The sequence below is a fragment of the Siphateles boraxobius genome, unplaced genomic scaffold (assembly GCF_051911475.1).
Source record: "Siphateles boraxobius isolate OS27281-9 unplaced genomic scaffold, OSU_SipBor_1 6, whole genome shotgun sequence".
Classification (NCBI taxonomy): domain Eukaryota; kingdom Metazoa; phylum Chordata; class Actinopteri; order Cypriniformes; family Leuciscidae; genus Siphateles; species Siphateles boraxobius.
Genome location: NW_027509186.1, coordinates 22,296,530 through 22,322,436, shown reverse-complemented (window position 1 = coordinate 22,322,436; position 25,907 = coordinate 22,296,530). Strand labels below are relative to the sequence as shown.

The 25,907-nt window shown below is 38.6% G+C and overlaps 2 protein-coding genes across 3 annotated transcripts; one reads left to right on the top strand and one right to left on the bottom strand.

Annotated features, from left to right (window-relative positions):
* Positions 1 to 5,852: 5,852 nt before the first annotated feature.
* On the top strand, positions 5,853 to 11,393 carry LOC143716064 (uncharacterized). The gene is made up of 3 exons (XM_077208201.1): positions 5,853 to 6,221; positions 7,984 to 10,015; positions 10,871 to 11,393. The coding sequence occupies exons 2-3, from the start codon at positions 8,170 to 8,172 to the stop codon at positions 10,891 to 10,893; spliced, it is 1,869 nt and encodes a 622-aa protein (XP_077064316.1). The 5' UTR covers positions 5,853 to 6,221; positions 7,984 to 8,169; the 3' UTR covers positions 10,894 to 11,393.
* A 319-nt stretch (positions 11,394 to 11,712) lies between these two features.
* Positions 11,713 to 25,321, bottom strand: LOC143716066 (transmembrane protein 87A). Of its 2 annotated transcripts, none has more exons than XM_077208205.1 (21): positions 25,110 to 25,321; positions 24,662 to 24,728; positions 24,449 to 24,540; positions 24,245 to 24,361; positions 24,045 to 24,095; positions 23,345 to 23,413; positions 22,683 to 22,745; positions 22,484 to 22,592; positions 22,182 to 22,243; positions 21,822 to 22,005; positions 21,459 to 21,558; positions 20,690 to 20,783; positions 19,043 to 19,110; positions 16,943 to 17,055; positions 14,887 to 14,945; positions 14,695 to 14,798; positions 14,528 to 14,598; positions 13,890 to 13,951; positions 13,644 to 13,696; positions 13,435 to 13,465; positions 11,713 to 13,024 (listed from the first exon to the last, which is right to left on the bottom strand). In XM_077208205.1, the coding sequence occupies exons 1-21, from the start codon at positions 25,245 to 25,247 to the stop codon at positions 12,983 to 12,985; spliced, it is 1,749 nt and encodes a 582-aa protein (XP_077064320.1). In that variant the 5' UTR covers positions 25,248 to 25,321; the 3' UTR covers positions 11,713 to 12,982. The 2 variants fall into 2 exon arrangements, with proteins under 2 accessions (XP_077064320.1, XP_077064321.1); XM_077208206.1 differs by having other exon boundaries at positions 23,354 to 23,413.
* Between the last annotated feature and the right edge of the window lie 586 nt (positions 25,322 to 25,907).

Here is a 25,907-nt window from a genome sequence, read left to right as displayed (position 1 = left end):
AGAGCTCTTGGGAGTCCTGTAGTCAACACTGCAGAAAACCAAGTGTTCTGTGCATGCAAGCAAGCCTGTCTTTTGTTTGATGATGAGTTTATTTACTTGGCAGGAGCAAAAGCGGAGACTCAAATTGAACCATATACCTCTGCAAGCCTAGAGCCCATAAACCCCAAGCAAATAAATTCTAGTATCCACCTGAGGACGACATGAACAAATAGGGAGGAGTTCCTAGCAATAAAACCTTTATAGGAAATAGCCTTTTCTGAACTCTACCGAAGCATTTAAGTTCAGTGCTGCTGTTACAACATTGGTAATTGCTGATATAAAGAGCGTTTGGATTGGGTGGAAAAGGGATTATGCGGTAATAGTTCCTATGAAAGATGGCAGAGGAGATAGCTTTTAAATCAAACATGAATATAAATTTATCTGGGCTGCCCAATTTGCATGATCCTGAACCAAATGCATTTATTTATTTATTTTTAATGAATGTAAATTCATTTTAATTTTGGCTTTTAACTCAACAGTATCCGTTATATATGGCATTACATACAAATTGACAAGGCAGATGTGTATCAGAAAATTTAAAAAATGTGAGTTGGGACAACCTGACTCTGATTAGGCACCATCACTAACTCAGTTTTGCGATGGTTACTCTGAATTGATATGATCCCACTGACCACAACAGGCCTTGCTTATGTCAGGGGAATTGCCACGCTTGAGAACAGAGAGAGCATTTTGTTTTTGCACCATTCAGCTGAAATGTGGCTGAACTAATCCTGAAGGCCCAGCCATTTGAATTCCTGTGTATTGCAGAATGTTAGTAACACAACACCAATAACCATTATAATGCTGTAAACACCATAACATACATTACCTGACAAAAGTTTGGAAATATTAAAATTTTTGGTTGCTCTTCATTTTTCAGTTTGTGCACTTACATGTTCTTACAGTGTACTTGCTTATAATAAAGTACTAGGTAATATAAGGTAACTATGTGGGGTATAGGTTCAGGGTTAGTACCTAGTTATTACCAAGTTGTTACAACTGGGTACATACTTAGTATGTACATGGGGAACAGGACTGTCAAATAAAGTGCTACCCAATTTTTTTTTTTTTTTGAAAGAAGTCTCTTATATTCACCAAGGCTGCATTTCGGTAAAATGGTAATATTGTGAAATAGTATTACAAATTAAAAACTATTTTCTATTTGAATATATTTCGTAATGTATTCCTGTGAAGTCAAAGCTGAATTTTCAGCATCATTACTCCAGTCTTCAGCGTCACATGTTCCTTCAGAAAAATCTGATTATAATATATACATTTTTCTTAACTGATAGAGAGCTTTTAAATAAATTAAATCTATTTGCTTATTTTTATCACTTACTAAATATGCATTTTCTTACTGTTTCTTACTTTCCATAGCAATGTCTAGTTTAATGTATGAATAATCTCATACAGAAAACAATTGTGTGGCTCATTTGTTCATTGCATGACTCGTTGATTATTCCCGATGTGAGATTCAGACATCAGAACTATGTCTGCCACACATTTCATGCCCTGCTTGATGCACAGAAGTTTCAATCCCACCTTGCACCAAAGCTTTTTTGATCAATACTAAAAGTAGCATTTCAAATACCAAGTTGTTTTCAAATACCATTTCTGTGTCCTGCCAACACAAGTGGGCAAAGGTACTCAAGTAACTTAATGAGATAGCATAGAGTTAATCAACAGGATAGGGCACCATTGGCTGGGACCTTGGCAAACCACCACCAACCCCCTCCCACACAGCAAGACCAGTGATTGAGATCAACAGGCTGTCTGCTAATAAAGAGATTACATGGAAATCCCTCTGAAGCCAGGACTTCAGGACAGCGCTCGTTTGGATATCTAGAACAGCTGCACCTCAAATATTGTCCATGCATGAAGTTAACGTTACGTTTAGGCCGTAAGGGACACATTAACCAATCAGCACTATACTATAAAAGGTCACTGAATGGTGCAGCTTGTCGGAGCTGTCCACTGGGGCAGTGGGATGAAAGATCTAAACTTGCTTAATCGACAAATGTCTCACAAATGAATAGCTGTCATGCGCAAAAATTGCTAGTGAAGTTTGCATTGCAGCTTACTCTCAAAAAATGGCAATTTAAAGAGATAGTCCACCCAAAAATGTAAGTCAATTACTCACCCTCATGTTGTTCCAAACTTGTATGAATTACTTTCTTCAGTGGAACAAAAAAAAGATAGCCTATATATATTTGTCCATACATTGAAAGTCAATGGGGTCAAAATCAACATGTCTTTTTATATTTTTCAACATTTTGTGTTCCAGGCCTGGAACGATGTGAGGGTGAGCAAATGATAAAATGTTCATTTTGAGGGGATCAATCCCTTTAAAGTTGCATTGAAATGGTAGTATCAAATGTTTTCTTCTTTATTATGACATACATGCGAATGTAAAGGATTATCGGGGAAAAAAAGTAGGTCAGGGAGTTGGGGGCTACGTCTGAAATCGCATACCCTCTTGAGTAGGTACTTATTTTGAATAAAGAAATTACTTCACAACAGCTAACAAAAGTATGTTGTATATAGTATGAATGTAATCTGGACGTACTAACTTCACCATGTTGCCCTTATCACGTGAACTACCAGCGTCAGTTGTCACGTCACTGCTATTCACAAATCCTCTCCCTTAGCCTCATGGGATAGTAAAGTGTCCATTGTATGCACACTTCAGAATCTTGCCAGAAGTAGGTCATCAACATTCGCTAATAGCTGAGGATGAGGGTGTTGCAGATGAAAACTAGTTTGCAGGGGCGGGTTTTATTGGAAAAGTCCTGCATACGTCACCAAAGAGATTTCACTTGAAGATACAGTTACAATATGACATTTTGTTTAAACATTACGGTGAGAAAATGTAAAAAAAGAAGAAAGAAACATGTACGGATTAATTGTTCACAATAAAATCTATAAAGACGCCAACAAGGTAAGTTTTCATTTCATGCTGACTTAAAGCACAAAACCACTTTCAGTTTTTCAGTGAATACTATGATATTGCTTCATCATCATCATCATCATCATCCGAACAGCAGCAGCCCTAGCAAGGCCAGGTCATGATCTGTAGGCTACTAGATCGTGCTTGATGTTATCTCCCCTTACAGGAGTTGATGGATGTTTTGTGCCGGTGAGGAAATAAATAGGGAGGTGGACAGCCAAAAAAAAAAGCTCATTCCTCCAAAGTTCTCCTGTATACAGGTTTCAGAGAAGTGAAGTATGCCAGAGAAATCTATTTCACATGCTGAAGCTGAAACCTAATTACACAGATTAATGTCCCATGGAAGGTGCCATTACCCAAATAGCCTCCTTAAAAAAGGAGGCGACTTTGCTTCAGCCCAAATATGCGATTTAAATGCTGATGGATCCTTCAAATCTAGATTTGAATATGCACGTCCTGACTTTCTTCAGTCTGCTGCTGGAGTAAGATTTTGTGCAGCCTTTAATTCCCCCTCTACAGGCACTTCACTTGACAATGACAGTAAGCCTGGATAAGTCCTCGCCCTGCCTTCTCCAACGTGAAATATTTAACCAGGGCTGCAAGTAGCACAGCAAAAAGCTAAACTTATCACTTAATACCGATTCTGTTCCCTTGCACATCTTACCTGTTTAGTGTGCAAAGCCTGGATTGATTAAACTGCTTTTACTTCCCAGGTTAACCTTTAGGGACCCAGCATTGCGGCCGCAGGGGTAGCCTACTTATCACTTCTGATCCCGGTGTTTACAGCTGCGTGCGGAAGCACGTGCTGGTCAGTCCCGCCACGACACCGGAAAATAAGACCTCGGTTGTGGTGGTAGATGAGAGAGCGGGGAATGGAGTTGACAGTCAGAGCCGTGAGCTTGACGCGGCCTTCGGTTGAATCTGTCAGAGCAGAAGCACCCCACCCCCATCTTCACCCCTCTGCTCACACACAAGCACATGCAGTCGCTAGGCATTAGCGTGTCAGAAATACACACACACTTGCTCCTTCCATCCCACCTGAAGCCTGGGCATTTCTCAACCGCGTTGCGACATCTTCCCAGTTCCCATCCCCACGCTTGAGCCTACGTGACGTCAGATGTGCATTTACAGACTTAGTTGCAGGTTTTTGTGGGCTGTTGAGAGAAGAAGGACGCATCTATTTCCACACAGTTATGACCAAAACATGCCATAACTGTGGGAATAGCTACAATTTTTTTTTCGAGGAATTCCTGTTGATTTTGCTCACAAGAGTTGACCTTCAGACATTTCTGCTTCTCGTATGGTTGTGGTCCTGAAATTAAGATACTGGTCAGAAAAAAAGCTCTGAAATGAATGCACTCATTAGCTATTTATTTATCACAATTTATTTCTTTCTTTGTTTATCTTTCACAATATATTTATCACTTTTCATACACAGTTATAGGCATTGCATTGTGTTAAAAACTATTTATATATCACACACATAATAAAAAGTAAAAAATAATTAAAAATGGGTTAAAATTAATGAAAAGAAAAATATAACACTATAGCCTAGTAAAATGCAACACATTGCTCAGTCCATTTATAGCCTACAACTGCCAAATGATCTACCATCTCTGAAGTGCAGTGAAAATCAGACAAACACGGTCTTTTAAGCATCCACACGTAGACCTCCCTTCATGCGATCAAGTGAATGTGAGCATTAAAGAGATGCAAGTTATAGCATCTGCATCGCCACATACACATTCATAACAGAGTTACTTTATGTCCTGTCAAAATAATCCCTGCATCGCCACATACACATTCATAACAGAGTTACTTTATGTCCTGTCAAAATAATCCCCTGTTATCATGCTATTTATAGGTCGCTCCTTTTCAACTGACCAATCCCTTATGCTCCTCCCCTTCGCTTGAATGAGGATGATTTTACTATGACTCTTTAATCCTCCAGTGTCGATCAGTTGTGCCGTGAACCCGACCGAGACTGAATGTCTGACTCCATGATGCCTCCAGACAGATGTGGCATCCTCCATGAGGAAATTAAAGCTCAATGAAGGAGAACAGAATTCTCTTGCAGATGCTCAATCGTATGAAATATTCATCACAGAGCAATGCATTTCCAGTGGAACGCGTATTCTGGCCTTGGGGCAAACTGTGTCCAATATTTTGAACAGGGTCACAATAAAACCACCATTTTGGCCTTGGCACAGTTCTAAATATTCCATTTCATCCCTTAGCATATGCTTCAGGGTCTCAAGACCATTCTGGGATGCAGACACTTGCATTTATCTTTCTTACTGTCCAGTTGCATCAACCCAGTGTGCACACGGGCCTTTGTTCTGATTCCCCAACAATTAGCTTCAGATAATGAGGTCAGTTTGTTCACATTTCTATTTGTGGAGCCTTTGGATTTGAACAGAGTTGTAGGGGAGTGTGTAACACAGGGTGAGATGTAACACCATCAGTTTAACCAATTAGAAATTAGCTTTGGGTGACATCACTATCATCCACCAGCCTTATCAGATGACAGAAACATCTGTCTCCATTTTTATTTATTTGAAATTTCTTTCTATTTTTAACCCAAGTAACTTAATGCACTAAATTTTAAAATGTTTTTTTCATTGGTTTTACATTCCACACTACTATAGATTTTCAAACAAGGCCTACTTCAATTTAGCAGAAAAATGTGAAATATTACTACATCAAAGTGTAAGACAAATAGCAAAAGAAGTGTGTTACAGACGTTAAAACGGAATGTTACAACACCCTCCAATGTCCCCGAGCGCTAGATCTGTTGCCCTGCATCATGGGGTACAGAAATCTGCGGACCTACCGCAGCCAATCTGAATGGTAGTGATGCAACATCACCACATTTCACGCAAATCAGGGGAAGTGGTGGCTGAAATTAAAGTTACCATCTCAACCCCGTACTGTAACCCTCTTAGTGTTGGGGGCGGGTGTGCGTGGTGGTGGTGGCAGGGTGGGGGTGGCCTCTCTGGTTGCTAAGGGCAACAGGGTGAGATAGATGGAGCCGCAGCTGCGCGTCTGTTAATACCAGCGCTCGACCCTCCACGTCCCCGCGCGCAATTCTCCACACACTCATACTCACACTGATTTCTCTTCAGTCAAGGCATGAGGATGCGAGCAGGGATTTAGTTTCAGTATCTTTTCCAGCCTGGAGCAGATTATTACCTTTCCTCCAGCACACGGGAAGGATTTACACACGAGAAACAAGGTTTGCAGACTCTTTTCTTAGTTATACTTTTTTTGGTATAATTTTAAGTATTTCCGTCGTGCACAACTTCATTTTGTATGCTAGATCTGATTACCTTTGATTATTGTGTTAAAATACAAACGTATTGTTTAAAATTCTTCGGCTGTGCAATGTGCAATGGACATTAAGGAAGTGCAGAGATTTAGATGGAAAGGACAATAGGCGCGCAATGACTGCGCCCTGGATTTGAATTCGTAGGCATGGTGAAATTAAGCATTTGGTTCAACGAATCCGTTTCCAGCTTGTCTTTCTTTGTGTTTATGTTTGTGAATAAGGACATCTGCTTCACAATTGCGTGTTTGCTCAAGCAACTGTTACGAGTTCATTCATTCATGCGATCAACTTCGCCAAACGTGCCAGACTGTCCTCTCGCATTTTATTATCAGACGTACTCAAGTGTGAATTTGCTCTAAACTGTGCTCAGTCTGTGGGGAATGTATCAATGAAATGCTCTTTAATGAAGCAAAAACATTTTAGTCGCTAAATTGGATACCAACGAGATTTCGAGAATAAAAGAAGCATGGCTTTACCACAATAGACGGAATGCGCGCGCGCTTGTCTGTGTATGGCGCGCAGGTTGTTTTTTTCCCGCTGCATGATGATTTCATAATTCCCACATCACACATTTACACGGTGACAGACATGTAGCTGATTACTGGAAGCTTCGAGGATCTAAATATTTTTAATTATTCACGAACTATTGTAGGGTCCTATAAATTGGTGATCCGAGTCAAGTGGCATGAATGAGTATTGTTCAGCATGTTTTCCAGACACAACAGAAGTAGGATGTCTCCTTGAGTCTTTTCGATGCATTTTTGGCAAATAATGTACTACTCGCGAAACGCCTACAATTAAAATAACTTGGGTGATGTTGATATCAACGCATTTTTACAAAATGGAGGAGATGGTTAGGGACGCATTAGCAATGCAAATTAGATTTTGAAGAGCACTGGCACCTGCTGTCTCAAGCATTTGCATTGGCTTTTCCGTCGTTTCTCATTAGAATTAGGTTCTACTTCTGCAAAGCAAGGTTTGAGCCCACATTAGGGCTTTATCAAGGGAGCTTCTCCAAGTCTCTTCTCTTGCGTTTGCATAACAAAGGGGAAGGGTTTTGTTCATGAAAAGAGGGGACAAAACCGTCAAGCCTCAATTGTCCCAGTGTCAGTCGGATGGGCAAGCAGGGTCTTGTGTCCCATCAGTAAACAATCTCAGTCACAAATCCAATTAAGCCATGTTCTTTCCATCAGGCTTTTCACAAGGCAAAGAATATTGTTTTTATTTTTTATGTTACTGTACTAATTTTATGGTGCATACAGTCATATGGTTCTTTGAATAAATCAATTATGTAACTATGTCACATGTGGTTCACCTCTGGCATCTTAGACCAAATATATAATGTAAAATAATTTCAAATTATCAAGTGGGTCATTCAGAGGAAGCATTAAATTGCTTTAAGCATCAAGAAAGCTTGACGTAAGATAATTTTTGTAATCACAAAAGAATCCTCTGTGTAGAAACAAAACCACCCCCAGTGTTAAGCGACATGAGTTGACCCAGGGTGAATAGTTTAGAGGTTTATAAGATCATTAATTTTTTTTATATGGGCTTAATAAGCTAAATTGTTGAACTAAGATACATAAGGTTCAAGCATTGTAAAAAACATTTCTCATATGCTGATATGTACAGCCAATTTAAAACTGATTGTTTTCTCCTCTCCTTCTAGCTTTGAGGTCCATCTCCACACGGAATATGATGCAGAATTGCCTAATTCTTATGGAAATACGTTGGATAGGAACACTCTCAGAGCTGTTGGCTGATCATCAATGAACTCAGTTCCATAAAGAACAGAAGGAAATAAGTATTTTTTTCAGTGAGAAATTCCTCATAGTTGGAGATTTTGTTTTCGGATATGGCGGCAACTGAGGCTACTGCAGAGCCTGTCCAAGCAGACATTGTTGAGAATAAAGCTGAGGTGGAAACCACAAAGCCAGACCCAGCTTCAACAGAGGAAGCCCCAGCTTCAACAGAGGAAACGCAGCCTACTACTGATGCACCGCCAAGCACAGAGCACCCAGCTGATAGCAAATCCAAACCAGCCTCTGAGAAAATATGGGACTCTTTTTTAAATAAAAGTGGGCTTGGAAAAGTAATGGGAGGGAAGAAGAAGAAGGAGCAGCATACAGGAGCTGAGGATACTACAGGCGAGGAGCAGGATAAGGTATCCAATCAGAATGATCAAGGGGATACTGCAGGCCCTAAAGAACAGGAATCTAGTCAGCCAGCAGAAGCTAACGAGGCTGCAGCTGATGGGCAGGCTATTGAAAAAGCCCCAGAAAATGAGGAGACTTCTCAAGAACAAAAGGCATCTGGTGCAAAGCCAAAGCAAGGAGATAAGTCCAGTGTCAGAGACTTCATTCGCAATCCTGTCGCTAAAATCTTCTCACACAAAAGCACAGACAAAAAGGATGGTACAGGGGGGCTCCAAAAACATGACAAGGTTCGGTCGAAATCACTAGACAGACTAGAGGATGCTGACGCCAGCACAACTGTGGCTGACCAAACAGAGGAGCCTCCGACCACAGATGAGCCAGACAAGTCTAACCCTCAAACCACAAAAAACATGAAACGCTGGCACTCTTTTAAGAAACTTATGGCTCAAAAAAGTCACAAGAAAAGCACAGATGAGTCCAAGGATGCCGAGGGGGCAGATGGAACAAGTGCAGATGGAGCAGGAGACACTGGGACATTGGATTCCACAACAAAGTCAGAGCAATCTGGGCAAAAAAGGTGGAAATTGAAGAGATCTTGGACATTCCAAGGTCTGAAGAGAGATTCATCAGTTGTTGGAATCCACAAACCAAAGGACAAAGACTCTTCAGATGTAAAAGATGAAAATGACCCAGAGGCAGAACAGGGGACGGAAGATGTAAAGGTAGCCAGTGACGTAGAAACACAGGAGAAGACTAATGCTGACGTTGATGAGGAGAAAGGAGCAACTGCTACTACACAGCATGCAAAATCTGTGGACCAGCATGCAAATGAGATCTGGACTTCTTTCAAAAAACGAGTTATTCCCAAATCAAAGAAGGCAGCTGACACTGGTGGAGTAGAGGAGGAAGCAGCGGGTGAGCAAGAGCAGACTGATGAACCACAGGCGGGTAAAGACTCAGGCAAGTCAGCCAAGGCAAAAAGGACACACTTCAACCGTGCTGTGTCACTAAAGAACTTCATACTGCGAAAGGGGAAGAGTACCAGCATGGACATGGGGGAGGGTACAACAGCCCAGAAAGATGGCGATGATACTGCTGAGAGTGAGGCTAAAGACATGGATGGCCTTGATGATGCAGCTGGGTCTACCGATGTCCCACAGACTGGATCAGAGGAGCAGACTGTGGCTCAGAGTGAGAGCAATAATGAAGCTCAGGTGGCAGGCGAGCACAAGAGTTCTGATGGAGAGGAGAGGTCCCACACTAGCGCACCATCTGGTCAGCCATCAGACAAGCCTCATGCAGCAGATCCAGCACCAGAGGTTGGAGGTCAGGCAGAGCCAAAAGCCAATGGTGAGAATGGATGTTCGGATGCTACATCAGAGGACACCGCAGCACACAATCATGAAGCAACAACCCAGAATGATGTGAAGGATGAGGAGACCAACCAGGAGACCATAAACTCTAGTGGCAAAACTTGTCCGAAGGATGGGAAAATCCTAAATCAAGAAGGGAAGTGCGATACTGTCAATGCAGTTGTCCAAAGCGGTGAGTGTCAAGCACCAATTGACTCGAGAGATCTACAGCAAAATGGAAATGACAAAGCTGAGTCTAAAGTAGGACTAGGTACTAGTGTTGAGGTAGAGACCAGGGGGGATGGGGCCCCTCAATGTGGAGGGTTCATTTCTGGGTCAGCAAAGACCAATGCAGATGAACAAGAGGAGGCCTTGAAGAGGATGTTCTATGAGGTTGCAGCTTCCATTGTGCGTGCAGTTGTATCCTCAGCCACTGAACAGTTAGCCAAGGAGAAGGAGCCTCCGGACAGTAGTTTGCAGTGTTTCCAGCCTGAAAATAATAGCAGTTACACAGATATTGATGTCAGTTACTGTCACAGAGAAGTTACTTTAAATCAGGGATCCCTGTATTGATCCTCAGCATCTGTGTTTGTGGGGAACATGTTCTGGTGTTGTGGACACATGTCAAAAAGTTATTGTTATATTCCATCACCCCTTTAAAAAGTTGTGAATTGTAGGGTCAGTGAATTCAAAGGAAGATACAGGTGCTTTAATTGAGCTGTTGTTAAGTTACCCAAAGTACCAGTTTGTGTATTTTCAGGAAGTATTCTCTACCTATAATAATTTATTAAATGAAAAATTGTAGCATGTCTTAATGTTAATGTGGACCCAATAATAATTAATTGGTCTTGAGGTCGAGGATTTTCACATACAGTTGTGTAGTGTTTGCTGTTCTGTATTATAAAGTTCACAAAATGTGTTTTGGTGAACCTAAATGACCTCTTCTCTGTAACAAAAATGTGTGAATAATTAAATATTAAAATTAAAGTTTTAAATGTAGAAATATATTGTAATATATTCTGAAATCTCTTCTGTTATTATTTACCAGAAAAAAAGGCGGGAAACGTGTGACGCCACACAAAGAGGATTAGATCTGCATGGGATTCGTTCAGCAAGGAGCTTTGCCCCCCTCCCCCCAAAATATGGAGTAATCACATGTTTACGCCACGATACATCATGGTGAGAGATGCAATCCACATAGTTAAAAAAAATCTTGAAAAGCAATAATTCAGAATCATCAATCAGTGCAGTTCTTCCTACCATTCCATCATTGTAAATGTTTTGCCTGTCTACTAGTGAGATTTTATATTGTCATAAATGACGTTCCTTTGAAATGTTAATCTCAGTGATCACAAAGTACCGTGATCAAAAAGACTGTTAGTTTTATATTAATTGCCATTATGTTTGTAGTTTTCCTTTGACTAGATATATGTAATACAGACACATTTCAATAACAGCCCGCCAGACTGCTCCCCGAATTGTGAATTCAATACGGAATGTGCTCTAATCTCTGTGTTTTTGTTTTTAGACTGTTATCTTGTGTACATGAATAAACCACCATTAAACATTAAGTAATTCTCTGGGTTTCCTTTGCCATTTACAAATTTTAGAAAAGAAATGCTGACTAACAGAGATGTCAAGTCCAGGTTCAGAAAGTAAAATTCCTCCTCAGTAATTTGTTCCAATCACCTGGATTTGCAAATTAGCAGTTTTTCCAGCCAGGAGATATAACTAATTAGTGAAATCAGCTGACTGAGTTAATGGGTGGAATAAACATATGGCAGGACTTTTACTTTCTGACCCCTGGAATTGACACCTCTGCTGACTAATTTGCATGCAAACCAACAGAATTTATTTACATTACCAGTCAAAAGTTTGGAAACGTTATAATTTTTAGTTTTAGAAAAGTCTCTCTTGTCACCAAGGCTGCGTTTATTTAATCAAAAATACAGTAAAAACAGTAATACTGTGAAAACATATTACAATTTGTTTTATATTTGAATAAATTTAAAAATGTAATTTATTCCTGTGATGATAAAGCTTTATTTATATTGAATGCTTTAACTGGAATTTAATATCTCACATCCCCAACATATTTATATTAAGCTCAGATGATTATGACTGTCCCATATTTGACCACCATAATATTGTCAACTACACTAATTCGCCAAGATCCTGCTATTAGCACGGTAACTGCAATTAACAGAATGCCTAGCAACAGGTTTTGTTGCAGCATTTCCCTATAGCTCACCGCAGGGTCAGGGTTAATGAAGAACTGTGTAGAAGTATTAACGGATAATGAGCTGACTTAACAGGCACAAAACAGGACAGAGATATTGAGAATGTATTGGCAAGCAGGTGAAACTAAAACTCTTCATGACAGACTTTTGAATGTGGCTTTGAGATGAAATCAATACCTAATGACAACACAAGTCAGGTGGACTTTACAGACTTAGCATATGTTGTCAAATCAGTAAGTCTTATCTTACATGTCAAAACAGGTCAATGGTAATAACTTATGTTTTTTACTGTTTTTGCTATAAAAACACTTTACTTTGCAATGAGCATCTCCCCATGCTCCTAGATATCAGGTGGCCAGTAGTTTAACTGGTTCTGGGGGGGGGGGAGACTTTTTAAAACTCACGTTAGATAAATCCATTGAAAGGCAATCTGCTTAATGGGTCACAGGCCAACAAGATGACACTTAATGGCCACTTTTACTGAAAATACAAGCAGGTCAGAGAGGTACTCTTAATCTATGAAAGCATACTGACGAATTAAAGAAAACCAGAAAAGAGTGCTTTCATCTGACATGTTTTCCCATCTTTATGTGATTAAGAGGATTGCTGTGCAAAAGCCTCTTAGTAAAAGAGCAGAATGCACAAACTAATGTGTTTTAATCACAGTTTGTGCTGTAGATATGTAAACAACAGTCAAAGGCAATTTACAGGTATGTTTTAAGAAACTCTTACACCATATTATCTGAGAAAATATAAATACAAACAGGCAATTAAAAATAAAACAAAAAGTCCTTTAGTACATTACCCTCATCGCCTCACATATTTACAGACGTTGCTTATGAAAAGATAATTTTAGGATAAAGCAGTTGTGCATTGTCATACACATTATATACACAGACAATACATACATCTTCATATATTTACTCCATTTTGGACATCTCAAATTTCGTAGTCATAATCTCCTGGGGGAGGAAAGACAGACAAAATCATTAGGAAATCTTTTAAACAATGGGGAAAATGAGACATTTAAAAAGGCTGTGCAATACAATAAAATTCTCAAAATAATCAACACGGTTACATAAATGCCTGTAAAAGCCTGGATGTATTGTAGCATGTAATCTCTTATCTCCTCTTTAAGAGATTTGTCTGTATTGAATGCGGTTCGAAATGAACACGTCCAATGTTAGCTTTAGTGAGGTCTTATTAGTCAGACAAAACCTCCAAAGCCTCAGCACTCCTTTTGTTCCAGGCAGAAAGAAAACAACCGACGGAGAGGGTAAACACTGTGATGTGACAGGCTGATCGCTCTCTGTGTTCTACTTTGGAAGCTCAAATGGCGCCCACTGCTGGCCTATCAGAGTAAGACACTTACCTCGTCTGAGTCTAGCAGAGGCGGCAGTGCGCTGCAAAACAAAGAAAAGGACACGTCAATGACACGGCAGTAATTGCTAGTAGATTTACAGGCAAATTGATAGTGTCTTTGGTTGTACAAATAATCTGACTAAAAAGTGAATTTCCTTTTAAAAAAAATAACCAGTGATTTCTCATTCTAACCATAATTTCTGTAAAAATATGACTTACACATCAGCCATCGATGAAGGAATGTTCTCCTCAACCCATTTGAGATCTTCATCCTGTATTGACCACAAAATTTACAAATTTAACATTGGGGGAAGGCCTTGACATGACAAAAAACATGCATCTGGCAATACACAATAATGAGCGATTGTTTTTTCACAACGTGGTGTTTTATATCCTTCTTAAGGCATTCTTATATGGCAATTCAACATGCTTAATGTCAGTAAAACTAGTATTGTTGTGCATTACCACTTTGCTGAGTTTTGCACTTCCGTTGGTCTCTGGTTTCATCCCTCTCATTTTAACACCCTCTGTAGATTCAAGAATAACTGGTTAGAACCGGCTAAACACAGTCAAGCAAACAAAGGCTGATAACCAAACACGCAGACATGATACACCGCTTTCAAGTGTGCTGATGAAATTTAAACTGTTGTTTTAAAGTCCGCATGAAATGCAAATAGATCTCATTGTGAATGATTCATCCATGAATACGTTTCAATTTTAAGAAAATTTGTGCAAAATGTCAACTGATTATTCCTGTGAAAATGACAGACCAATCTTCATCTAGTCTGCTTAAACTCCACACCTGCCAGCTCAAGTTCATCTGCCTCCACTTTTGAGCATAACGCCCACATTTCAAAATCAAATCAACAACCAATTAATATAATCAAGTCCCTCCCTACATTTTTTTCTGTTTTGACAATCTGTTACACTCAGATGTGTATTACAATACAGAGGAAAAGATCTGTCGCTATTTCATTGCGACTTTAAATGAAATGCATCATATATTGGAAAAATCCCATATGCAGAATTATTTCTCCATCATGTTTAAATACAGGCCACTTCTTGTGTCTCACACCTTCTAATCTGTTAATTAAAACTCTTACCGAAGGCTTCATTCATTAGCTGCTCCTCCTCTTCCTCGCTAACTTCGTCCACCAGTGGACTGAAGGCATACCTGAAGGGTTCAGAAGGAGAGACTGATGATCTTGCCCCGTCTATAAGCTGAGTTTACAAACGGGGTTGACACATGGATAGAGGTGAAGTGCTTTACCTCTGGTTGTTCGCTGAAGGCCTCCATAAGAAAATAATGACGAGCAGGATACTAGAGAACAGGAAGCGCCAGAAGGCATCATCTATCCACAGCTCTCTCCAGTCCTACAGTTCATGGCAAATAGGTGTCAAATATATATTTAACCAAAAAGACAGAAGAGATATTTATTACATGTAACAACAGAATGCTCACAGATTGGCACTTGGTTAACTTGAAGGTCTTTGTTGTCCACACAATGAATATAACAGAAGCTGAAAGAGAATCAGAATTTCATTATGAGAACAAAGAAGCAAAATAATTCTATTTGCAAACACTTCCGTTCAAAAGTTTGGAGTTGGTACAATTTTTTAAAATGTTTGTTTTAAAAGTATCTCATACTCATAAAGGCTGCATTTATTTAAAAAACAGTGTAATAAAATTAGAAATCTAATATGTAATAATATGCTGAGATTTGGTGCTCAAGAAACATTTCTTATTATTATCAATGTTGTGGAAACCGTGATATATTTTTTCAGGATTCTTCCTTTTCAGGACTTAGCGGCTACTTTATTAGATACACCCGTTCAGCCAAACACATGACACCAACTCAATGTCTTTAGGCATGTAGACATGGTCAGCTGGAGTTCAAACTGAGCATCAGAATGGGGAAGAAAGGTGATTTAAGTGACTGAACATGGCATGGTTGGTGCCAGACAGGCTGGTCTGAGTATTTCAGAAACTGCTGATTTACTGGGATTTTCTTGCACAATCATCTCTAGGTTTTACAGAGAATGGTCAGAAAAAAGAGAAAATATCCAGTGAGCGTCAGTTCTGTGTAGCAGTCCACTGGGTGCCACTCATGTCAGGAAACTGAGCCTACAATTCACATGGGCTCACCAAAATTAGTTGCCTAGTCTGATGAGTCTTAATTTCTGCTGTGAAATTCAGATGGTAGGGTCAGAATTTGGAGTAAACATTAACGGTTCAGGTGGTGGTGTAATGGTGTGGGGGATATTTTCTTGTTACACCTTGGGCCTCATAGTACCAACTGAGCATCAATGGCTTCTTCAGGATAACGCACGTTACAAAGGTTAAATCACCTCAAACTGGTTTCTTGAACATGACGATAAGTTCACTATTCTCAAATGGCCTGATGCAATAGACCTTTTTCAGAGCAGCACCATGACAGGCGTGAAAGTGAGGCTGTGAGGGATAGACTTGCCCCGTTTCCAATGGCATCCGCTGTAAAAAGCTATATAGCTCCTAGATTACTTACAATTTTCCAGAGCTTATATTGTCGGGAGTTTTTTGTCAGCTGAAATTTCTTGGAAAGATATTTTTCCAGTGTTTCATGAGCAGAACAATGCATAAACACATTAATGAACAGTACAGCCCATTGAAGAGATGCATGTCTGTCCCTCACAACCTCGCTTCCATTCCCATTAAAAATCAAAGATGGCGCTGCTGTGAATAAGGTCTATAGTGTACCTTTGGGATGTGGTGGAACAGGAGATTTGCATGATGGATGCGTCATCCGACAAGGAATTGTGTGAGGCTATCATGTCAATATTAATCTATGCCTAAAGCAAAAGGATGTCCAACCCAGTACTAGTAAGGTGTGCCTTAGGGATAGGCAAGGTCAGTCCTGGAGAGCTGCTGTCCTGCAGAGTTTAGCTCCAATCCTGAAATAAAACTCACCTGCCTGTAAACCTTAGTAATCCTGAAGACATTGATTAGCTTGTTCAGATGTGTTTGATTAGAGTTAAAGCTAAACTCAGCAGAACAGCAGCACTCCAGGAATGACATTGCCTAACCCTGGTGTACCAGGGACTGGTGGCTGGTGAGTGTATTACAAAATAGAAAATCCATTGAAAAACATCTTTACTGTCACATTTAATAAATTGAGCATCCTAACTGAATAAAAGTAATAAGTAATAATTTATTTATAAAAACAAACTGACCCCAAACTTTTGAACAGTAGTGCATTATGAAGAGAATATCAGAGCATGCAAGTGTTAACATTTTTAGTAAAATTATAGTTTGAAGAGTTGCCAATCTAAATATAGCAAGAGAGAGAGACAGAGATTGAATGTCCCCAATTACGGCTCACTTTCCATTAATAAATCATGTAACCCAGATGTTTGACAGACCAATCATAATTCAGTCTGCATTGAAATGATTACAGTACTGTATTATAATGCCTAAATACCAGTGATTAATGTCAAAGACACTTCACACAATAGTGTAGTAGTGTGCAGTGTGTGCTCACCGATGATAGCAAATATGAGTGTGTTGGTGAAGTGTCGGTACAGGGACAGCTTGACCAAGTTTCTCCTCAGCCGAAGGAGCTTCATTGTCTGGGCCAGGCTAATGAAGATGTGACTGAGTGTCAAGGACTATATCTGATCACTAGAGTTCAGCAACTTCCTAAGGTTCACAGTCTAAATCAGACACAGCTTACTTTGCAGTTAAAACAGAACAGAACAGAAATGTCAGAACAGTAGAGAGTCTTCCTGACCCACTGGCTGCAACATGGATGAGTTTGTCCTTTAGGTGAATCAAGCATTATGAATGGAAAAAATCTAGGGAATCAAAAAGGGAAGGAGGACAAAAAAGGGGCGATTAACAGCCGCCATACAAAGGGCCACTGTTAAACAACCCAGCAAGAGAGAAAGAGGGACACACACAAGCAGCATTGGAGAAACGTAGGATATCCACCAGCAGAGGGTAGAGTCAAGAACAGCCAAGGGGATGGCAGCCAGCAACACCAGGTCATCTTCAGCCTGGCAGAACAATACAGGGGAAGAGAGAGGGAAAGACAGAGAAAGCCAGAGAAAGAGAGAAAAGAGTAGCACCGTCACACACACCACCATCAGAGGGTCCTACATAGGGCTGGATGACTGCCTTTTTAAGATATTCAAAACCTCAATATGTATTTATTTACTCAGAGATGGCAAATTCATTTTAAATAGAATTTTTCTGTTGCGGCCTTGCATAAATAATAAAAAAACCTCACTTGCCATAAACTTTTGAACGGTAGTGTGAATTTTATTGTTTATTAGTAAAACATTTTAATATCTGCCACATAGGGGCATTCCTGAATTTTTTTGAGCAAATTTGTTGAATTAGATTTGGTTTCTGAAATGCAGAGTTTAACAAAAGAATATATTTTGAAGAATGTTTGTAACCAATAGTTGTGTACTATGGATGTCAATACATTGACATCCATAGTATTTTTTTCTCTCCATATTATGGAAGTCAATGGTGCCCCACAACTGTTTGGTTACAATCATTCTTCAAAATATCATCTTTTGTGTTCAGCAAAACAAATATATTTTTACAGGTTTGGAACAATTTGAGGGTGAGTAGATGACAGAAATTTCATTTTTGGGCAAATTTATCCATTTAACAGAAGTAAATTGAACTTACCAAATAGTGTTCTCAGGATTTTTTATGGCCAAATAGTCATAGATATGTAAATGCAGATGCCTCATTCGACCGCTACAGAAATGTCAACAAGTCAGCCATCTGGGAACGGTTACCATTAGTCAGACTACCAATTCAAAGAATTTTAATGAATTCAATGAAATGGGATAACCGTTCAGAATGTGCTAGTTTATGTATAAAAAATGTAATCTCCATATGCAGAATTGTTACATTAATAATAAACTAAATGCTGTGAAACTCATCTGCTAAGGTCGATTGCAGATGTAGATGAACAGTAAACTTGCTCCTTCAAGTGGTCACGGACCGGATTTGACCGTTCCAATACGGCGGACGGGTTACGTAGCAGTCCATAGTAACAGACACTAATGAGGCATCTGTGAATATATACCTATGAAATAAATAGCATTTCAGTAATAGAGTTGCGTTAAATTCCTATGTTGTTAAATTTTATATTGCTATCGAAATTATCTTCATATTTAATACATCGTCCAGCCCTAGTTATAAAGGCACACACTTTGAAACCCATAACCATCATTCAGCCCAACAAAGGCAGGTTTACATCATGCTACTACCTTGGTAGCACTAGCAAGACTAAAAAATGGGGAAAAAGATATTCCACAAAGCCTTATCTCAACTGTAGTGTACGCCACCACCAACACAAGTGCCAAAAGATTCCGAGAAGAGCAATGAGAGACTCAAATGTTCATAATATAGCATCCCAAAAAGAATTGCAGATTACTGTATGCATTGTCACTGCAGTAGAAAAAAAAAACATTTATAAGTTCAACCTTGTTGAATCTGCTGTCATTTCCATTTATCTGTCCTAAACTACACCATGCAGAAGTCACTGTAATAACACCACAAAATGAACACTACTTTGACACAGTCTTAACAGACGACTGACTTGTGAAAGGATATCCACCACACAACACAAGAATCAATGAGGGCCATAACAATGTCACAAAGCAGCCTGCTTGAACCACCGTGCTCCTGTGAGAGAGAAACATTAAGCTTCACATGACATTTGGTGCAACAGCATCATGTTAAATTAGAAGGTTTGCCACAAAGGAGGAGATATTTCTCCACTAGTCCCTAGAGATGCACCGATTGATCTGATTTTCACGTGATCGGCCATGACCAGCGACGGACGGTCAGTCTGACAAATGCCGATTTTATGCCGCATGATTAACATCGCGCAACATCAGCATCACGGCAGTTTCACACCGCAAAGCCTGAGCGACGCGTGAGTAGCGTGTATTTTTTCTGCCATGGATGTTAATCAATGAGTGCATTCACACCGGGAGCAGGAGCTTTGCGTGAGCAGCAGTGAAGCGGGGGTTTTGGGGCAGAGTCTATTTTTGCTGCGCTGCTCACGCTCAATTAAAGTGAATTTTTGCATTAAAGCACACGTTTGATGGGCAAAATAAATATGATTTCACACAAAAATTGACCAAAATGCACAGAATTTGCATGTCTAGTGTACAGGTCTAGTTTTAACAAGAACTGGAGAAGGCTATATCAGAAAAGAAAATGAAGACTCAAAAATATTTCTCGAAAATGTACCCATTTAAAAATGTTTTTATTATTCAGTTTCCCAATCGTTTTCCTGGACTTGCTCCACTTGCCCGAGCTTACCTCTCTGCACCATGTACAAGTGTTTACAGTGAGCGCTTGTTTAGCCTGTGGCAGATGAGAGAAGAAACAGACTATCTGGTGCAGGGCCGGCTCTAGCCTTTTGGTTGCCCTAGGCGAGATTGAGTTTTACTGTACTTTTCATAACTAGCATACATACGTTATCCATATACTGTTTTTTTTACATTTACATATAGCTTAGTGACAGCAATGTAACGTCCAATATTAGGTGATGCACAATACTAAGTAAATTTATTTCGTTTGGCACCTTAATGGCCGAGATGAGAAGACTTACCTCTATACTGGGCTTTCTTTTTATCTTCCTTTCTCCGTTTTCGTCCCTGTGCACCAGAGGGTTTAGACCGCTTCATTTTCGATCAACGCGCCAGCAGCCTTGCCTAACGTAACGTAATGATACGCAACGCAAACTTGCCATTGATGTACAAGTGATTGCAATAGGCCTGTGTGTTTTGAGAAATATCTTTATACTGCAAGTCTATATTTATTTTATTTTTATTTGTTATTTATATATTATTTTATTGCCATTACCCCTTTTCCCTGTTTTCATAGAGAAGTTTAGTTTGCTAAATACATCACATTTTTTTTGTTGGATACTGGAAGTGAAAAAAAAGGAAAGGGTTCTTCCATAACACTGCACTTTAGATGTGTGTGAATTTCCCACACCAGGAGTAATTTATATAGTTCTGTTTTATAGTGATTATCTGTTAAAAAAAATGTTCTAATGTTTATGCAAAATGTAAAATGATCTATTAAAGAAAAGATAGAAAATAAATATTTGTGCGTGCTGTAAAGTGGTGAGAAAAAATGGCTGGTCAAACTCAATGAAAAATCGAAATTGTAATCGGTACATCTCTACTAGTCACTATTTATTATTGGCAATGAAAGTGTTTGGATTCAGCGGTGAGACTCTCTTTACCGTGTTGACTCTCAGGACGCCCTCTATGATGGAGAAGATAAGGTACAGCAGTCCTACTCCCACTACCCTGTGCAGCAATGCTCCTAGTCTTGGCCTGCAGCAAAAAGGCAGAGTTGTTGAATGGGGAAATGTATAGAAGATTTACTCTTTTAGTAAATGCTTTGCTGCAATTGAACTCCACTTCCAGAATTAACTGCAAATTACACTTAGGGATGCACGATATATCAGCTGCCATTTTAGAATCGACCGATATATGTTCAATTTTAATGTTACTATTATCGGCCCGATAAGAAGATTTGGCTGATATATTAAAGTCGATAAATAGTGGATTATTTCCTTCAGCTGAGACAGTTCAGATGCACAGTGCTCTCCATAATGGTTTTGAATAGCTTGAAATATGACTGGAAGTGCAACATGTGCTGTTACAGTGCATTATTACAGTTTAAAATACCTTCAGATCTTTCAGAAATCATTCTTATATGCTGATATGGTGCTAAAAAAACATTTATTATAATTATAATCAATGTTGAAAACAGTTCTTCTGCTTAATATTTTTGTGGAAACCCTGATAAATTTTTTGCAGGATTTTTTAATGAATAGAAAAGTTCAAAAGAACAGCATTTATTTGAAATAGAAATGTTTGTTACAAAACTTACAATGTAACAAAGTCTTTACTTTTGTTCAATTTAATGCATCCTTACTGAATAAAAGATTAGACCAGATTCTAGTCTATTACGCCTCCATTTATCACTGTTTAAAAACGACTTACTTCACTATGCCATATCCCAGGCTAGCAATAATGACCAACACTCGAGCCAGGGTTCTTTTCACAGCCGAAAGTACCTCTCCAAACACCACTGCACCTTGAACTGCACACACAAAAGTGTTTGTGCCTTTTTTAATGTACTAGATTATTACAAATGCTTATTTAAACATTACAAGCTGAATATTAAACAGCCTTCATTTCTCTTCACAGTGACCATTAATAAAATGACCTAATTTGAGTGACTTATGTTGTACTACACATAAAATATAACAAACAGCTTGAAGTGAGACCATACTGTCTGCACCTGGAATGTGACATGAATAAATAATGAATCCGTTTTTAGGACACATTTTTAACTAGCGTTACCTGATTGGCCATCGTAACGGATGCTTTGGAACTCTGCATAGAAGACCGCCTTCTCAAGCATGCCCAGAAAGATCACTCCCCCAATCCAGAACTGAATCCGCAGCAGGTCTCTCCAGTAACAAGCCGAGAGAGCCAACCACAGCACGCCCATAATTACGTAGATGATGCACATCACCATGTAGAACTGAGGACAACGGGCAAAAAGTGAAAGTGGAAGCTTTTGCACATAAAAGAATCTAACAAAATACTACACAAAACACTGCTATGTTGCTACAGTAAATCCTACAATAACATAGGAATCAGAGCCTTAAATAACTGCAGTTAGACAAAAAAACAACAACAACAAAAACAGATACTCACAATCATCGAAGGCCATTCAGATGCCGAGATGTAGTCATAAGGGCCACGCATCCTGACCTCCACTGGTTAAGAAATATATATATGAACATGTTCTTATAACTATTAACATTAAAATGTTTATTTATAAAATTTGTTAGCAATTGTACATGTCATTCAAAAGGACCCTTGCTGTCAAACTGGGTTGTTCGTGTTCACAAGACATTATGCTGATAATCAAAGATCTGGCTTTGTGAGATCCATAAGTACTTTATTACTACATGAACCTCAGTACTACATTAAGGTAAGCCTAATTATAATCTTACGTTGCATGTTCCATTTTGTTTCTTCGATAGCTGGAAACGCCTCAATTCGGATGATGAACATATAAGGGCTGTCTTCCCAGGTTTGTACCACTCCGGTGTGCGATTTAGACTGTATTTGCCACAACAACAAAATGCATGTAAAGAAAGAGCCACAATAGAGAACAATTTTTGAATTGTGATGCTGTGCAATAATACTCACTGAGGTTTTTACTGATAAAGAGTCTTTGCTTTTCGGAGCACTCGATGAATTTGTTGCAGCAGCCTGATCATACAAACATTTGAAAAAGTGTACTTTTATAAATCTGCATTCAAGTCTTGGGATTGAACATCATATTGCATCTTTGCTTCCTTTACAATAAAAATACCATCACTTAATCATAACAAGGCATTAGAGTAGTTCACCCAAAAAATAAATAAACATTTTGTCATTATTTACTCACTCTCATGTTGTTCACATGAACATATACAGTTGCTCTTTTCCATAAAATTATAGTAAATGGTAACCACAATTGCAAAGAATTTTGAAAAATGACTAAAATTTTTGTCTGTTCATCACACAAAACTATCACATGGCTTCAGATGATTCAGAATTCAGTGAACAAGTTGTAGGTACTACTTTTATTATGTTGCTATTGTTTTTGGAGCCTAAACTCCCAGTCTCCATTAATTTTGCATGTATGGCAGAGAGCAGCTCAGACACTCTGCTAAACATTTCCTTTTGTGTTCTACAGGAGAAAAAAATCACAACGGTTTGGAGAGTGAGTAAATGATGACAGACTTTTCATTCTGAGTGAATTCTTAAGGCTTCAATTCTGATTTTCAGTGTGAGGGTAAAAAATATTGAACAGAAAATGAACAAACATGTTTTGCCTGTAGTTCCTTCTTCTTTTCCACATCCCTCCTTCGTCTGATTTGTTTAGCTGTGGTTGGCTGAAACAAAAGAGAGCAGACAATATTCCCAAGGCGTTTCCTGCATTTTCTGGCTGCAGCTTAAATTACATTTCGGGCTGTAGCACTGTTGTTGTCCTCTCCCATTTTGCAGTTTTAGAAATTTGGCAGGATCTCTCCTATTTGGACAAAATCTATACTAGAAATATGTTAATAAATTGCTGAATCTGGGTACACACTCAAAAGAACTAACAACACAACTGGTTAGACCAGATATTCTTATGAACAGCAAAGTCATCAGGTTGTTTACGCTTCGGCTATTTAGGTCAGTTTAACAGTGAGACAGAATCTGTGTCAGATCAACAAACCTACAAATAAAATACTTATTACAAAGCTATTTGGAAAAATGGATTCGGATTGGTCAATCACAGCACTCTGCACCATTGAATAATTGACTATTAGGCAACAGATTTCCTACATAGCTGTGCTAGTTTCATATATCACTCCATGGCCTCTTTCATCTCGTATCAATATTTCATATCTATTTATTCATTTATTTGAGCAGCCATGGAATGAGTGAAGTCCTGATCACACAGCTGGGGTTTTTTTTAAGCAAATAATGGTCAGACGACAGTACATTATCCCCATATATAATTGTAATATTTCAACTCACCTCATATACTGGCTCCAGCTTTTTAGGCTGATCAGATTTCTCTACTGCAAACTGGGTGTTCCAAGCGAGAAAAAGAGATGCTTATTGACAGAGCCTTTGAAATTCATTTTAATTTAAGTCTGACCTAAACAAACTAAAACAGTAACAAAATCTACATTTACTCGACAATAAATGTATTAAAAAGAGAAGTTGTCATGTACCTTATATCCACCATTAAGAGATTTGCAATCTATAAGCTCATACAAGTGACTAATGTAGAATCCATTGCTTCCTGGCTGCAGTACATTCGCGCTGTTAAAATACTGTTCTAATTCAGCCTTTTTGGAGAAAAGAGAATTTTGCATATTAAAATGCTGTAAATGTAGTCAAAAACATCACTTTATGATAAAAAAAAATCCACTCACATTAAGTCCAAACACTTCATTGTGGCAAGAAGAACTCCGTAAATACCATGATATACTAAAGTTTACAGAACCATGGCATGATCCTTTGTGCCCTGAAATATGTTCAGTCGATTAATACAAATAATGCACAGAGCAGCCAAAGCATAACCGACTCACTGATGCATAAGATGAAGTTATTTTGGGGGAAAATGACAAAGTAAAGTGCATACTCACCGATTATTGAAATGTCAGTGCCATTGAACATGGTCTTTGGATAATAGAAGAATTTCCCTTTAACTGTCTGAAATACACAAAAAGGAGAATTCTCACCATCTTACTAGTTACACAAAAATGAAATATTTCATGCACATTTATTATAGAAGAAATGTATTTGTAACTCTAATATAAAGATTAGCATGTATTCAGCTAACGTTATATTTAGGCAAGACCAGATTAATTAATCCTGTAAAACAGCTTAGCCTGAACACTTCAGATACATGTTCACCACTATAGGCGCATAACATCATATTATCGATGTTTTTATACATTCATATATATGGTAAGTGTTAACTGGTGTTGTGTGTGCAAAGATAATGGACTGTCAATATCACGAGTCTAGAAGACACCACGCTAGGGTCAAGATTTCACCTAGCCTGAATACCGCAGTTGTTGATGCACTTACATTATCCACATTCAGGATCCATTTGCCCGGCTCTGATATAGCTGTCAGCGGTGGTATAAATACGAAATGAAGAATGACAACAATTAGTACTCCTCTAATTCTTACCGATACCAAAGACTCGGTCGTGACATACGCCATTGTTATAAAGAAGCAGTTGACGTTACAACTTCAGCGCGAGAAACACTTCCTTGTGTAAATCTACATCCTGTTCGACGTCACTTGGTGGGTGGTGACGTATCTGGTCATTTTTGTATTGAATACATGCATAAAATTAATTAATACAATATTACACATTATACAATTATGCATTAAAAAAACTCAAAAAGATTTAAAAAAAAGAAAGAAAACAAACTACAAAAACAAGGAAAAGGGGCACAAGCAGGTATAACAATATCAAATATATGCATTGTAGTTATGTACATTGTAGCAAGGTTGGCTTTTAATTTGGAATTATGAATTAGAAATTTGGTTAAAATATAACTAAATAAATTAAATAAAAGTGCTTTCAACGTCTTTATATTCACTAAATCAGAAAAGTACATTTCCCATAAAAGTGAGAGAGGTCTTAAACTGAATATTCATTGACATTTCTCATGCTACAATATAAATGAATAAGTACATTGCCCAAATAATTGGTTTCATGGTCGTTATTACAGAAAGTACAGTTTGTATTTGTTTATAGGCTACCTTTTTTTCTTCTTTTCTAATTATTTGATTCATAAATTCTCTGCACATATTTGGTCAGGTCATAGGGTTTGTTCTCTAATTAAAAACCACATTTAACTAAATTAAACAGTA

Bases quoted from the DNA above. Each gene is read 5' to 3' on its own strand.
- LOC143716064 (XM_077208201.1), top strand. From the start codon at position 8,170: ATGGCGGCAACTGAGGCTACTGCAGAGCCTGTCCAAGCAGACATTGTT. The intron at 10,016-10,870 runs GTGAGTGTCAAG...ATTATTTACCAG, and splicing joins CAATGCAGTTGTCCAAAGCG to AAAAAAAGGCGGGAAACGTG.
- LOC143716066 (XM_077208205.1), bottom strand. From the start codon at position 25,247: ATGGCGTATGTCACGACCGAGTCTTTGGTATCGGTAAGAATTAGAGGA. The intron at 24,541-24,661 runs GTGAGTATGCAC...AACATATTTCAG, and splicing joins CACTGACATTTCAATAATCG to GGCACAAAGGATCATGCCAT. The intron at 14,799-14,886 runs GTGAGCATTCTG...CATGAACTGTAG, and splicing joins AGTTAACCAAGTGCCAATCT to GACTGGAGAGAGCTGTGGAT.